We start from the raw sequence: 16,748 nt of genomic DNA, 5'->3' as shown, positions 1-16,748 counted from the left end.
TTCGCTTTTTTTTAAATTTCGTGAACAAAAAGTGAGAGTAGGATGCAAAACTCAAAATTACCCAAAATTAAGTAAAAAGAACTTAAATATAGAGTATATTTTTTTCTCTGTTTAGGTTAAATCTAACAACCTTAAACTGAAAAAATCATCATTCGATCACATCCCTACCACCTTTCAAATCCCGACAAGAAAGTTAATCAAAAACACCTTTTTAATTCATTTGGTGACCCTGAAAAGGGCCGTTTTTTGTCTGAGCCGATGATGCTAATTTATCCTCCGAAACCGTACAGAGTGCGTCCCTGTCGCTTCAGAGTGTAAACGACATCCATTGCGGTGACGGTCTTCCTCTTAGCGTGTTCTGTGTAAGTAACAGCGTCTCGAATAACGTTCTCCAAAAACACCTTCAACACGCCTCTGGTTTCCTCATAAATAAGCCCGGAAATTCGCTTGACTCCACCACGACGAGCCAGACGGCGGATGGCAGGTTTAGTGATGCCTTGAATGTTATCACGCAGCACTTTTCGATGACGCTTGGCTCCTCCTTTGCCGAGTCCTTTTCCTCCCTTGCCGCGTCCAGTCATTGTATATGATGGTAGATGTGTCGTCGGTGAAGGTTGAAACGAGAGTGAACAAAAATTGACTTTGACTTAAATGATCTATATTTCTTGAATTTGTGTGGTTTACATGTATAGCTTATCAAGTGACACAGATGCGTCTTTTCAACTTTAGTTCCTGTGAAATTTCAATTATTATTAATTACAGTTCCTAGTCCTATCAGGCCTGTTTTAGAGAATGACCACCTTGGTGGGATTGGTTTGTTTGAAAATTTGAAAAAGGAGACTACTTATAACTACTATTTACAACTACAACTAACCTACAACTACTATATACACCTAATCTACTATATACAAATTGCTTATCAAAGCATGTTCTGATAAATTACATTTTTGTGCAAATTTAGTCTTAATTTCGTTAATTTTGGAATCTATATTGGCAATGCCTGCCTCTTCGTGTAAATTTGTTATTCTAGTGTCAAAAGGACGATCAAGTACCATCCTCAGTACTCTATTCTGAGCGACCTGGATTTTGTTCCTGTGAGTCTGTGCACATGATTCCCACACCGGAGCTGCGTAGAGGATCGCAGGTGCTATGATTTGTTTGTAGACGGCCAGTTTGTTCACCCTTGAGAGGCGGGATCTGCGGCAAATCAGCGGAAACAGACACCTAACCAAGGCAGAACACTTGACTACTGTTTTCTCTACATGTGAACGGAAGAGGAGCTTTTCATCGAACAACATCCCGAGATAGGTTACTTCGGCGGACCACTCAACCCTTGTGCCATCCATGATTACAGTACAAGATGGAGCCGGTTTCAGTTTGGGCGATTGTCGATGGAGGAACATGATCGCTTGTGTTTTGGTGGCATTGATTTTGATTTTCCACGTGGTGGCATAATCAGCAAAGGCGTTAAGGCATCGTTGAAGTTTGTTCGTTATTTCGCGAGGCATCCTTCCTTTGACGGCTATTGCGGTATCATCTGCGAACAGGAAAAACACGCAACCGTCACCGAGGGGAGGAATGTCGGAAGTGTAAATGCTGTAAAGCAAGGGGCCCAGCAGACTACCTTGCGGGACTCCTGCTGGGATCGAAAACGTGTCTGAGAGACAACCATTCAACGATACCTTAAACGACCTTTGCTGGAGGTAGTTACGGGTGATTTTAATAAGATGTAAAGGAAAGTTGAAGTTACAAAGCTTGTACACAAGTCCATCATGCCAAACATTGTCAAACGCCTTTTCAACGTCTAACAAGGCCATGGCTGTGGAATTGGATACAGCTTTGTTACTTCGGATGTTATTTAACACCCGTACTAGCTGATGATTGGTGGAGTGCCCCTTTCTGAATCCAAACTGTTCCGGAAGGAGAATGTTGCTTTCCTCGACAAACTTGAGCAAACGATTGAGAATGAGTTTCTCGAACAATTTGCTCAGTGCTGAAAGGAGGCTGATTGGTCTGTAGCTTGAAGACAATGTTGGATCCTTACCGGGTTTGCGGATCGGTATGATTTTTGCTACTTTCCAGATGCTTGGAAAGTAGTGCAGTTCCAAACATCTGTTGAAGATAGCGGTTAGAAGAGACTGCACTTTCATGCTGAGTCTCTTCAAGATCAAGTTGAATATACCGTCAAACCCGGGAGCCTTCATGTTCTTGGTGCATTTCAGCGCTGAGCAAATTTGTTGTACTGTAATCATATCCGCCGGAGGCACGACACAAGGGGAGGCATCTAGGTTTTGAACGCATTGCGCAACCTGATCATCGAGCGGACTTTGGATAGTCGAGCCAAGCAAATGCGATGAAGCGACATGCTCGCCGATCGCATTTGCTTTCTCCTGTGGGGTAATTAAAAGCCGATCGTCATCATTTTCGACTTTGAGAGGTGGAACGGGTTTGGGATGATTTTTCAGGACCTTGGCTACCTTCCAGAATGGTCTGGAGCGGTCGTCCAGATTCTGGACAACACGCCCGAAACTTTCATTTCGGAGTGAGTCCATTCTGGAAGCAATCTGCCTGTTCAGATCGGCCATTTCACGTTTTTTGCCCAGGTCTCCAGTCCTCTGAAACTGGCGTCTACGCACATTTCTCAATCGAATCAATAATTGGGTGTGGGAATCAATAGCAACAAACTTACCCCTCACAGGAACTTGTCGAACGTATGCCTCGTCAGCCATGGATATGGCCTGTTGGAGCCCTTCCAACGTCCGGTCGATGTCATTTACGGTGTTGAGCAGTGGATTTTCATCGATGTTGCTGTCCACCATTCGTCCGTACTGCACCCAGTTGACATGATGGTAGTCTTTACGCAGGCAGCTTCTAGCAGGAACCACGTTGACACCGACTTCAGTCACCACCGGTTGGTGGTCGGAGCTGAGATCGTTGTGCGCCTCCGGCTTGGATAGTCCGATGTTGGACAGGAAAAAGTCCAGCGTGGAGGGATTTCCCGCCGGAGAGATGAAAGTTGGTTCGTCCGGAAATTGCACTGTGTACAGTCCATGTTGTGCGTGGTCGAACAATAGACATCCGTTTCGGTTCCTCTGGTAGTTCCGCCAAGCTTCATGGCGGGCGTTCAGGTCGCCCCCAACGATGAATCGGGAGCTAGTACGGGTGATGGCGGTCAGGTCCTTCTTGAATTGGATTCCTAATCCGTTGCTTGCGGTACACTGGCGTGGGCAGTAAACAGCGATGAACCGGACGTTTCCAGTTGGTGATTCCACCTCCACACTAATGGCCTCGATGATAGAAGTGCGGATGTGGGGCAGAGTGCAAAACTTGATTCCCTTTCTGACGATGACCGCTACACCACCCCCCCTGGAGCTGGTGCGATCAAGCCGGATAATGTTGTGGTCAGGCAACCAGAAGCTGTCACCGAACTTTAGGTGGGTTTCGGTTAGAAGACCCACGTCGATGCTATGCTTGCGGAGGAAGTCGGCAAGCTCAATCTGTTTAGCTCTTACAGAGCAAGCGTTCCAGGTAGCGATGGTTAGCGGTTTAGACACCATATTGGATGATGAACTTACCGAGCACTTGGATTTGTTCGGGCTTATTGCGGCACTTACGTAGAGCACCGGTCATGTTGATAAAAATCTCCATCAGTTCGTCTGCTGAGAACAGATCGGGATTGTTTGTTTGAGCTGTTGGTTGCCTCCAGAATCCAGGGGGGGATGGAGAGCTTTGTCCAGCAGAGGATCCAGACGTTTCTTGAGGGGGCGCGGATCGCACCCTGGGATTCGCTTGTCCACGAAGAGGTGGAAAGTCCTCTGTCCTGAAAGCCGGGGCCTTATCCTTTCTTCGTGCTGGTTGATTGTTGGTGGACGCTTGTTTTTGGATGCGCTTGAAATCCTCGCGTTTAGGGCACTGCTTGTTGGATCCTTGGTGAGCACCACCACAGTTGGCGCATTTGGACGCCACAGCTTCATCCGCAGCACATTCGGAGGTGGCATGGTCTTGAGCGCAATTTCCGCAGCGTGGCTTAATGTTGCAGTTGCGGGTACCGTGTCCGAAGTTCAGACACCGCTGGCACTGAGTCACATCGCGATGGCCACCACGGTATGGCTCCCAGCGAACGATGATGGAATTGATGGACCGGATGGCTTTCAGTAAAGAAGCCTCATCGCTACCGGCCAGGCATCGTCGCCCTGCGTGAGATCCGTCGTTATCAGAAATTGACCGAACTGCTGATCCGCAAGTTGCCTTTCTAGCGTCTGGTGCGTGAAATTGCCCAGGACTGATCTGCGCTTCCAGAGCTCAGCTGTTATGGCTCTACAGGAAGCTAGTGAGGCTTATCTGGTCGGTCTGTTCGAAGATACCAACCTGTGTGTCCTCCACGCCAAGCGTGTCATAAACATCGTATCCGTGGTGAACGCGCTTAATTTCCCCGTCGAAAATCTACAAAACCGGCCCTTTTCAGGGCCAAAACAAAGATTCCATAAGAGAGTTATTTAAGTGAACTTTTAAAATTCAGATTTAGATCGGCTAAGTTTGTTCTGTGGATTCTATGCAATCAGTAACGAGGCAAAACTATTCCGTGTACGAGTTAAAAAACATGCTCTCAAAAATGTACGTTCATGCGTTCGCTTTCTGAGGCGGGGTTGATTTCGAGATTTTGAAAACAAACATACAGCCTGGTCGGGCTAGCAAATCATCGCGGACTGGCACTGCTCACCATACACGGTACGGTACATGGATCGAGCCAGAGACGATGTTTAATAAGAGACGCGAAGACTGATGCCAACATTTTAAATGTTCCAATCGAAGCGTCTTGCCGTTGCCGGATGCCGTCACTGAACACGCCAAGCGCAGACAGTCACGGCCATGGATTATCACCAACAACCAAGTAGCAAAACGGCCCTTTTCAGGGCCACCAAGTTCATTTAAGAAAAGAGTTAGAGTAGAATTTTTAAAGAACTACAAAAATAGTTTTCACCATTAAGTCAAGACTATTTTTTCTAATTGATGGCGTTGTTCCATTGATAGTAAGTTAGAAATTTGGAAAAGTGGATGGATCGCTTTGGATGCATACTATGGTCAAAAAAAGTCAAAAGAAATCATTAACGATCGTTCAGTTTTTCCTAGAAATTTTTGTTAAATAGTATTTTCTTGCAGAATATGTTAAAAGGGAGGGAATTTTTATGTATTTTTTATGCAGAATATGCAAAATGTTAATCCCCTATCTGATATATTTTTTGAGTGTATCCCCTGTTTCCAAGTTTGGTTACAAGATTACAACTCTGGAGAGCATTTTGTGTGGTCGTTGGGAGCGTGTGGTTCTGAATATGGCGATGAGTGTGCAAAATATTACGCAATTTCATCCTGCTTATTCGCACGCGCCCGAGGATCGGAGGCGAATGCCAATTCGACTTGTTTCGTCTACTTACTACACTCTGACGACTGTGCTGGGGAAGCAGCATATGCATGTAGGTAATTGGTGGATTTGTTCGTTAATTCAACGCTTTTGGACAATGCTGAACATTTACCAGTTTTTCAATAGTTTCTTGTTGAAAATCAACCTTCGGAAGCATTATTATCGATGCGTGGCCATATTTCTGATCGATTGATGATAAAATTATTGAAATTGGACCAGGGGCAGTTGAATTATTAACGTTCAAAATCTTTCATAATTTGTTACATGTTCCATTTTCAGTTTTCACAAAGTGTACCCCCATATAGAAATCAACAAAATAATTTGTCAAAATCCAAGTGAACAATGCTGGCTGCAGTGTTGCGAAAATTGTTCAGAAACGCAAACTTTGGCCACAGAACTAATGACTATTCTTAGTAACGGACATGTTGAATCAATACAATTCAAACAATGGCGTCAAATAGATAGATGTATTATAGACTTAGTTGACATAGGAATTTATTGATACTTTTTTAGAAAAAATATTCAATTTATTGTCGCTTAAATTTATAGTTGAGCAACAGGAAAATTACTTGAAACACGTCAAAAGCAATTTGAAAGCTACAGAATGTATAATAATCTGTGATTTTTCGGAGAATTATTCTTTCGTTGTGCAGGATACAGTTCTATGCTTTCATTGGGCAAACGCTCAATGTACTATTCACTACTCGCTATTCACCCTTGTGCTATTTATTTTAAAGACGAATAATTGTACGATTTGAAATTTACTAGTTTTATTGCAATTACTGATTTCACTAAACATAATGATGTCGCAGTTCGTTTATTTCTTACGCATTGCATACCGTTCATAAAAAGTAAATTGCCAGGCTTACAACAGATTTTTTTTTTCTCAGATGGATCAGGAAGCCAATATATAAATAAGATGACCGCTTTTAATTTATGCAACATGCAAAAAGATTTTGGCATTGCTTGTCATGGAAAGGGCCCTTTTGATGCTTTGGGAGGAGTATTGAAACGGAACGCTGCGAAAGCGAGTTTGCAAGGCCACCATATAACAACGGCCCAAGAACTTTATTCATGCGCTATTTCTAAGCCAGATTTAAAAATACACTATCAGTTTTTTTCGGAATCCGATTACAATAAAATGGCAAGAAAATTGAAAAACTATTATCCACGTGTGACCCAAATAATTTATTGTTGTCAAATGGTATTCATTTCCAACGGAAGAAAAATGTGTGGAATTGTAATTAAAGAAAATAAATGTTTAATGTTTTACTTATTTTTCTTCGTCCTCGTCATTCTTTGTAGCATTTAAGTACTTCTCCCAGAATGTTGATACCAAAATGAATAATGTCAAACTCGGGCCTGTTTTAAAGCCACGAAGACTTTAATGTGGTAGGGGAGTCCAGCCAAAGTATACGCTCGGTAAAAATATTTTAAAATTTTAGTAAGGTATACAAGGGGTAAGGGAGGATCTGCAATGATTAAAAATTGGTCTACGTGATTTATGGACATACCCCAAGCTGAACTGAATGTTGCACCCAGCTTGTAAGTTACTCATAGCTGCTATGACTCGATGGAGACGCATTATGAACTAACTTGCGTCTTCATCGTTTTCATGCACGTGTGGTGTATATATTGCTGAACAATGATTATTTTTAATTGTATCTCCAAAACGACTTCTCAGATATCGCTAAAATTTTGATATGTTTTGTAAAATTAAATGATCTTTCAATTAAAATTCTACAATAAGAAGTCGTTGAAGACCCTCGAGGTGAAAATCAAGAAAAAAACATTTGTAACGTATTTTTTCATACAAAATCAAATATCTCTAAGTGTTTCATAACTTTCCTTAAAATTAAATTAAAACATCTTTCATTTGAAGGGTCAATCCTAAAAATCGATCAAGAGGTTTAGAAGTTATGAATTTGAAAAAAAAAAAGGCATATTGAAAAAAATAGTTTTTCGCGGGTCCGTAACACGTCCGTAACACATTTCCGTGGAATAAAAAATACGAGTCTAATATTTTTTGAAAAGGAAGAACTAACGATACAACCTATTGACTTGATTTGAATCACATTATGATGATGATGGTCCCATGGACGATTTACCTTTAAGATAATTAAATATGACAATTTAACCAGGCTAGCAAACAAAATCGAACTGGTTACAGTTACAGATATAAATTTCCTCTAGAGTTTACAGTTGCTTTACAGCGATATAAATGTATTAAAACTCAGGCGTCCACCTCGTAGTTCGCCCTTTTTGTCCAACTAAAATATTCATAAGTATTACAAGCGCTTAAGAGTTACTGAACAATCAACAAAGAATCCTATTACGCTAGCAACCCCGCAATCTGATGCCTTCATAATTTTCAGCAATGTCAGGAATGCCTCGAACCCCCGACATTTGCCAGAAAACTTACTGCTAACTCAAGGTATCTTTCAAATAAGCTTCTAAATTGATTTTTTTTTATAAAATTTTAAATTCAGTCCTCTATATCCGTAATACCCGTGCGAGGCTCAAACCTGGTAGACTACTTTTTTTGAAGTCTACTAAATTATATCTATGAAAGCCACTTCCTCTTCAATTCGATCACACAAATATCGAGGCAGCAAACCGTTAACTACTTTGAAAATGAACACCATAGTCAAATATACAATTCTTTGCTTCATCGACAACCATTGTTAGGCGTCTAACATCAAAGTTGAGGAAGTGAATCTATTACATCTCAATATCAAACGCATTATTTTATTCTGCAATCTCGAAATTTGTGTTTCATTGGCCAGAAATAATTTGGAAAGGTAAAAGTCTAGATAAGGTGAGATGATTGATTTGTATAGCTGTATTTTACTGGCAATAGTTAAATCGTTTTTCAGTCGACATAGAATTCCATACTTCTTGGCAATTTTCTTGATGACATTGTCAATGTGAGAGTTGAACTTAAGTTTGTCATCAATAATCATGCCAAGATATTTAATCTCCCGAACGCGATCAATAGTCTCATCATCAATTACAACAGAGACGTTCTCATTTACTCGATACCGCGAAGTTACCATAAATTTAGTTTTACTTGTATTCAATTTCAACTGCTTATACTTCAACCATCTACTAAGAGAACGCAAATCTTCATTCAAGTGTAAAACGGCATCATCTAAATCCTTAGCCGCAATGAATAACACAGTATCATCTGCAAAAAGATTATTGTCGCAAAATAGTAAAACACGTCGCACGTCATTAATATACATAATAAATAAAAAAGGACCCTAATACACTTCCCTGGGGCACTCCAAAGTTATTTTCCCCACGGAACTGGAAACAGAATCATTAAAAACAGTCCGTTGAGTTCTGTCAGACAAATAGCTTTCAAACCATTTATATGCAGCACTCGTAATCAAGGTTGCAAAGACTCATTTCAGCTAAAACAATGTTTTTCTAAATTATGAAATAATTACATGCCATGATCAAATTTTGAATTGGTAGGATACAAGAAGAGGTTGCAAAGAATGTGTTTGACATATTAAACCTGTTTATTTCACTTCATGAGAGTCACAATCAGCGATTTTTTACAAACTCACTCACTCACTCACTCACTCACTCAGCGATCAGCAAATCGCTGATTGTGACTCATAGAAAGCAAAATTTACAGGTTTTATGTTTCCAACGCATACTTTGTAACCTCTTCTTGTAAGTTACAAGTAAAACATGCCATCATACCATCTTTTGGTTTTATTATTCCGAAAAACATTATTTTAGCTGAAATGATTCTTTGCAACCTTGCTCGTAATTCCAAAGCGCATGATTGATCTTAACAATAAGGGCCTAGAAATTGTTTCAAAAGCAAGTTTTAAATCAAAAAAAAAAACAGCAACAATCGTATCTTTACACTCAAAGTAATTTTTCAATTTGCAACAAATTAAACGCGGTTTCACAAGAATGACCTTCCCGATATCCCGATTGTTCTGGTATCAACAAACTATTACTATTTAAATACTCCAACAGCTGGCCTTTAACAACAAGTTCTAAAATTTTCTCTAATGTGTGCAACATGTTGATGGGCGAAATTCTTCGGCTTTAATCGTTCCAGCAACTTTTTGAATAGGAACCACTAATGATTCCTTCGAAATTTGTGGCACATGTCCAGTTTGCAATGATTCATCAATAAGGTCCAGCAAGATGTGACCAATGACATGAAAGCAATCTTGAATAACTCTAGCATTAACATTATCTACTCCAGCCGATTTTATGTAATTGGGTGAAAACCTTCAAATCTACAACTACTATTAATTGGCTTTTTTATTTCGTCAGGTTCATCGACCAAATCAATGGATTGATTAATCAATGAAACACTGTAGACAAATTAATCATTAAATATAGATGCAGGTACTTGTTCTGACTGTTCTAATGTGCCATTAAAAGTTATGAACCGCGGTTTGCAATTACTAGGTTTTAATAAAGATTTCAAAATTTTCCATAACTCTTTGCTAGTGTTTTGATGCTGATCAATCTTCCTTTGAACATATTCTTTATTCAGTTTTCTTTATAGATAGTGAATACTTATTGAGCGATTGTGTACCTATTCCAATGATTGTCATTATTTGATCTTCAAAACTGTTTGTACCATTTTTTTTTCTTTTCCGTTTAAGACGCAAAAGATCCAAATTGTACCAGTTATTCAAGCTTTTCAAAGAAACAAACTTTTGCTCAACTAATTGATTGGTACACGTTTAAAAAGCGTTGTTAAGAACCGCTGTAGATTCATCTAAGTTACCGGCCGCGAATGGAAAATCCACGCTTCTCTCCACACGATTCGAAACAGCTAGCTATTTCCTCCAGCACTTCAATTTGACTTGTTCATCGTTGTTATTGATATTATCTAATACATTAATCACTAAGGTCTAATGATCGGTTATTCTCAACGTAACTGAACAAATGGAATCAAACTTGGAATAAACGTGGTCAATTAAAGCTTCACTGTGCCTGGAAATACGCGTATATTCGTATCTACCGTTTGTTTTAAATTGAAAAAATCAGCTAAACGCTTCAAATGATTTGAATTATAGTTATCACGCCAATTAATATTAAAACCACCAGCTAATATATTTAATCTACTAGAATCAAGGAATGCCTCGTGCCAGTTCTCTAAAACTTTAACAAAACGCTGGTCACTAGAACTGGGAGAATGATACAAAACACCATATTATTACCCATCTTTATGCCACGTAAAACCAACAATCAATACGAAACTAACGATTTTCAATTGGCTCACTACTTGACTAGCCTATTGGTCCCAAGCAAATCGATGAACGTACCCTATTCTAGTCTACATTCTAGTACTACACCATGTTTGTTTTGATTCGCTATGAAAGTTTGACAGATAAAATGAGGGGTTAGTGGATTTGCCTATGTTTCGAGGGGTGAATCGGTTATCTTGGGACCGAAGATAGTAACAGAGCTGAGCCAAAAAGTTGAGCACGTTTCTTCGGGACCTAGGTAAGTCTAAGACTAGTAGATCTGAATCAAGTCTGAGATCGAATTGAAATCTAAATTTGATGTTGTGATTTCGCTGATAATGATTACTCAGGTTGCTGTCGTTTTGGTCGTTTTAACGGTTAAAATATCAAAATTGAGAACAAAAAAATCTTCCTGTGACATCACATTGATTTAAGATATTTTGCAGCACTGGTAGAGAGTTCACTGAATTTCAAGGCTTATTACTCTAGGTTTATGAACTTTCTAACTTACTAAGGACAACTGTGATATGGATTTCAAATGGAAAGCAACTCAAATTTGTATTCGGCGTACGGAAATTTATATTTTATTCATTTTCTTAGGTGGATTACACTGCCGTTACATACATAAATGATCTAAGTCTGTAAGAATTCCCTGAAACAGTTATGCTTGTAGCGGCAGCACTCGTTCTAACACATTATTATTCAATTGTTTCATGAAAGAAAATATGGTTCGTCTATTTACTTGACCAAAAAATTAAACATTACAACTTTACTTTATGCTAAGTGGTTGAATTTACTGGATAATCATAATTTGTTTTGATAGACGTTACAAAAATATTGGCAAATAAATTTATTAATACATAACCTACTGTTCTGCCGTTTTAAATCATAATTAACTAGCAAAATAAACGCATACGATTCGAACCGATGGATGCTTGTGAATTTTGTGAGGTTGCATCCATAAACGCTCTAACACATCTACATTAAATCAATTTCATCTTTAGTCATTATGAGAGGATTCGTCAAACACGACACGGCATCCTTAACGGTGTGGTAGATAATATTTTTTATCTGTAGTTTATCTTCATGATTCGAGTGTGTGTTGGTCAGGTGCCGGAACTCGTTGGTTAGTTTAAAGCAATAAGCGATGTTCTCGGGAGAAACGAAATCTTCCGCAACTTTAACACAGTTATGCAAGTTCCGCACCTGATGCGGTGCTCCGGCAGGGATAAATATGGCATCTCCAGAGCACTGGACGATGGAATATGCTTCTACATTGTACTCCTCCAACAGCCGTCTACGAAGATTTGCGTCCAGGTACCACTTTTGGTCGTGAATGGGATCGTGATTTGGTTTGATGCTGCCACCACGTTCAACTTCGATTTTGTTCAGCAGAGAACGTATTTTATCGGCATCTTTTGCATGAAATATATGCCACAAAGCACCGGGGAGATCAGCCTTGTCCCGTATTCGTTGCCGAGTGAATACGTCACATTCATCGGAATCGATTGCATCTAGGACTTTCTGTATATACTTGATCTGATCAACGTCCTTAGGTACGGCCACATAGACCATTACATTGACAGCATCCGATACATCCAGGTGAAGATTCGTAGTTCCTTTCGTTGGATGTAATGCCGACCCGTAAGCACTATACATTTTCGGTCCTAAATCGGGCCGTACGAAGAAGCTACTTAACCGACTCGCCAAGTTCAGGCGTCCCTCACGTCGAGTATATTCCGAAATGGGAAGACTCGACATCAGATCGTTGAATCGAGTCGGCATCATCTCAGCGAAATCGTCCCCAGGTGGCCAATCTTTTAATTTTAGCATCATTGGCCGATCTCGTTCATCCAGTAGGCGATAACCGATTCTTTCGAAACCTTCCCAAAATACTTTCATCTTTTGACCTCGTACCAACTTGCCGTTCAGACAATTGATAAGATCGTTTTCTTCATCGCCAAAATCTTCAATGAAAGATTGTGGATGCCAAAGACTCATGTCCAACTTGTTCGATACATAGGATACCATAACTGGTTGTCCACGCTCCCACTGGTCGTGGAACGTGTTGTAGTTGTTGTCGTTCAAAGGATCCAACAGTCTCAATAATCTTCCATTACATAGCCACTGATGAGCCACGTTAGGGTATAACTTTTCCGATTCTTTCAAGCTCATGATCCGTTCCCCTTTGTTCTGAAATTCGATACCCTTCTTCATATATTTGTTATATTCCATGATTTGTACATCGTCTGTCAAGTTATCCGTTTGGTTCTGGCCTGTCAGGAAGACGAACTCGCTTAAGAAGTCATGCAGGAAGCTTTTAATATTTGAATGTTGTACTTGAAACTCTGCCGTAAAATCTACGAGACTTTCTGAATCGGAATATTTCTCACTCAGATGTTTTTCAAAAAGACCCGAAATATTGAGGGATTTGTCGAATTTTAACAGTTGTTTGACAATCATGTTGAACGTCTTCCAGTCCAACTTTGGTGATGCTTTAAAACGATGTTCCTCGCTGTACGCTGGCTCCTCAGTGTTTGACTCCTTCGACAAACCCGTTTTTTCCTCATGCTCGTCGATATTTCGTTCTTCTTGAATATTGTTTCCTACACCGTGTTCCAGTGGATCATTTTCAGTTGATTTCTTCACCTCATCTATGATTTTTGTTTCGGCTAAGCATGGTTTAACATCACTGTTTTCTTTGTCTTCGATTTTGATACCACATAGTTCAGGCGATGGGGAACTCTCCTTCGTTTCTTTCGTCTCCTCGATATCCAGCTCTTCTTTAATTTGTATAATCTGATTTTGCTGCTGCTCGTCCTTGTTAATGAAATCTTCCAAACTTTCAATTTTGATTTCCTCTTGAAATCCTTCGAAACTATAACTTTGTTTTTCTTTGTGTTTCAGCTTTTCTACTACAGGATTTTTATCTTCACTTAGTTCTCGGCCAAATATAGCCTTGCAGCAAACTGTACCGTTACCCGCTTCACTCTTGATACTTTCTATGTTTTTTATCGTAATGGAAATCATCTTTGTTGTACTGGAGGATCCTGGACTTAAGCTTTTGACCTGTACATCACTGCCTGGTTCCAGGCCTTCATCGGACTTTTTAGCCATTTCAATCGTAATGGGATAGATGAATTCCAGTCTGTCTTTAATCTTTCTAAACAGTGACTCCTTGCTCAGTGGACACTCGCAGTTTAACGGTATTTCCAGCAAAGCACAAACACCATGCATCTGTCTCACCAACTTGTACAAACTGTTACTAGGGATAATTTGTGTCAGCATCAATTTTTCTTGGACGTGTGGCTCTCGGTTTGTGCAATGCAACCACATGTAACCATCGCGATCTCTTGTGCCAGTATCGTTATTATTTGCGGCATATTTGCGACACTGTGGAGCAAAAAAAAAACAAAACACAGTTTTTATTTTCTTATACGATATCCAAAAATCTTGTAATTTGTTAAAACACAAACCTTATAACAGTCGATGCATACAACGAAACCACATGTTGAGCATACCCAATGGTAATTGAACAGTGTGGTAGAACAGACATCGCACATCTCTCGTACTCCATTTACGGCCTGCTTCCAGGCGATTGTTTTGTCTGAAAAGTATATTGCATGTTTGTTAATATATTCAATATCATGTAGGTAGGTAATATTTGTGAAAACAATTTTTTATCGTGAAGTCCCTGTGATCACGAAGAAAAAGGTGCTGCAAAACGTGTTCAGCATTTCTACCTTGTATGGCTATTTGGAGCTACTCGCTCCATCTCTCACCGTGGCCAATTAGAATTGTTCTCTCTGTGGAGGCTAAGTTGAACAAGCAAGCCTCACCTCCGCAGATAATTTCCAAGAAGATCGAAGCCAGCAGAAGTAAGTCTGCATTGCGGTGTCTAGTCTAGTGAGATATCTTACCACCGTCATTTGGATGGTTCTAATCAGTGTTGGAAAGTTCATTTTCATAAAAAAAGTTCCTTCGTGGTTCTTGAGAGAATCATTTCGCGGAAGAACTAGCTATGCAAACACGTACCACGAAAACGTGATCTACCCACGTTACGGGGCTAACGGCTGCTTACAAGTTACCAAAGTTCACGAGTCATAGTTCACGAGTCATAGTTCACGATCTATTTCATCACATATCGAGAACGAAAAGTTGTGTAAGGAAGATAGAACAAACAATATCTTTTAAAATACGCTCTCTCTCTCTCTCTCTCTCGCTGGTGACTCTAAAAGGGAGTGATATTAGTTCTTTTCAATCTCAAACAATAAAGTTCACTCGAGAAATATGTGTATGTAAAATTTGCATCGCTAAATGCTCTAGCGAAAACATCTTGCTTGTGATAATGAACTTTTGACGAAATTTCCAACACTGATTACAATAAAGAAATCAGGCTTGACGGCACAATATGGCCTTAAGCAGAATTGCAAGGGACGTGCAAATAAGTGCGTTACATTGAATATAAAATGCAAAGTTGACATTTACATAGTTGATGATGATGATGATGATGATGATGATGATCACCTCTTACCCCTACAAAGGTTTGAGCTGGACGATTTATCATTGAGATAATTACATATGACATTTTAACCAGGTTGGCAAACAAAATCGAACTGGTTTCAGTTACAGATATAAATTCCCTCTAGAGTTTACAGTTGCTTCACAGCGATATAAATGTGGAAAAGCCCAGGCGTCCACCTCTTAGTTCGCCTTTTTGTCCACCTAAAATATTCATAAGTATTACAAGCAATCAAGAGTTAATGAACAATCAACAAAGCATCCTATTACACTAGCAACCCCGCAATCTGATGCTATCATAATTTTCAGCAATGTCAGGAATGCTCACGAACCCCCAACATTTGCCAGAAAACTCACTACTAACTCAAGGTATCTTCCAAATAAGCTTCAAAATTGCATTTTTTTTTTATCACATGTTAAATTCAGTCCTCTATATCCGTAATACGCATTGACAGACACCTTACCTTCAAAAACCATTTCCTGGAGGTCAAAGAGAACTGTAAAACGCGGATTAATTTACTAAAGACGCTCTCCAAAGAGCATCGCAGCAACAATCGAGATATAAGACTGCGAGTCGCAAAAGCCATCATCCACAGCAGGCTCCTCTACGGAATTGAGCTTACCTGTAACGCTTCCAATCATCTAACTACAATCCTCGGTCTAGTATACAACAGCCCGCTCGAATTATCTCTGGACTTCTGCCATCCACACCCGCTATCTCCACTTGCATTGAGGTCGGGAAATTGCCTTTCGCCTTCTGTCTAACCACCGCCCTATGCAAAAGAGCCGTTTGCTTTCTAGAGAGAACCGCTCCCTGCCCCAGAAATGTCTATCTCCTTGACGAGGCTAATTGTCAAATATCAAACCAGGAGCTACCCCGGTTGCTTTACTGCAGTGGAACGGGACTAGAAATTGGGCCGCTCCACAAGTGCGCTACGACAAAACCATTAAAAACAGATTTCGGGCAGGAGACAACTCGTCAGCTCTTAGAAACACCGTTGTTAAACTACAAACCATAAAATACGCTAACCATACGATCCGCTTCACCGATGGCTCTAAGGCACAAGGGCGAGTAGGCACAAGCATGGAACTTTATTCCAGCACTACCGCCTTCCGGATATTTACTCGGCTTTTTCCGCTGAGGCCGCAGCTATTACCCTAGCAACGTCTAGTCCATCCCCCGGTCCAGTAGTAATTTTTTCCGACCGGCCGCGTTCTATCAGCCATATGCAGCCCGACTGCAAGGCATCCTGGATTCAAGAGATACGGAACAGAATCAATAACAACATCGTACTCGTTTGGATTCCGGGACACTGTGGACATACGTAACGAAACGGCAGACCAACTAGCCGCGTCTGGAAGATACGGTCCTTTTCTAACACGTGAAGTCCCCGGACAGGACATCAAACGATGGGTTTCAAGTACGGTTCGCGCAGCCTGGGTGGCCGAGTGGAACAGTCTTATACATCCTTTCATACGGAAAATCAAAGGTGATACGCATAAATGGGAGGACCTTCTCATTCTAAAAGACCAAATAAAAGTTTCAAGACTCCGCACTGGCCATGCGCGTTTCTCAC

General features: G+C 40.3%; 2 protein-coding genes across 2 annotated transcripts; both read right to left on the bottom strand.

Moving 5' to 3' along the window:
* Positions 1-269: 269 nt before the first annotated feature.
* Positions 270-581, bottom strand: LOC135715569 (histone H4-like). The gene has a single exon (XM_065238780.1). The coding sequence runs from the start codon at positions 579-581 to the stop codon at positions 270-272; it is 312 nt and encodes a 103-aa protein (XP_065094852.1).
* Positions 582-11,225: 10,644 nt separating this feature from the next.
* On the bottom strand, positions 11,226-14,254 carry LOC135715570 (lysine-specific demethylase 3A-like). The gene is made up of 2 exons (XM_065238781.1): positions 14,127-14,254; positions 11,226-14,043 (listed from the first exon to the last, which is right to left on the bottom strand). The coding sequence occupies exons 1-2, from the start codon at positions 14,211-14,213 to the stop codon at positions 11,629-11,631; spliced, it is 2,502 nt and encodes an 833-aa protein (XP_065094853.1). The 5' UTR covers positions 14,214-14,254; the 3' UTR covers positions 11,226-11,628.
* Positions 14,255-16,748: the final 2,494 nt, after the last annotated feature.

This window comes from Ochlerotatus camptorhynchus, unplaced genomic scaffold (assembly GCF_037179485.1).
Source record: "Ochlerotatus camptorhynchus isolate MF236.1 unplaced genomic scaffold, CSIRO-AGI_Acam_v1.1 ptg000954l, whole genome shotgun sequence".
Taxonomy (NCBI): Eukaryota; Metazoa; Arthropoda; class Insecta; order Diptera; family Culicidae; genus Ochlerotatus; species Ochlerotatus camptorhynchus.
Note: the sequence above shows the minus strand (reverse complement) of the source record. Positions and strands in the feature narration are given on the sequence as shown.

Coding starts and splice junctions, on each gene's coding strand:
- LOC135715569 (XM_065238780.1), bottom strand. CDS start 581: ATGACTGGACGCGGCAAGGGAGGAAAAGGACTCGGCAAAGGAGGAGCC.
- LOC135715570 (XM_065238781.1), bottom strand. CDS start 14,213: ATGTGCGATGTCTGTTCTACCACACTGTTCAATTACCATTGGGTATGC. Junction 14,044..14,126: donor TATGCATCGACTGTTATAAG/GTTTGTGTTTTA, acceptor TTTGCTCCACAG/TGTCGCAAATATGCCGCAAA.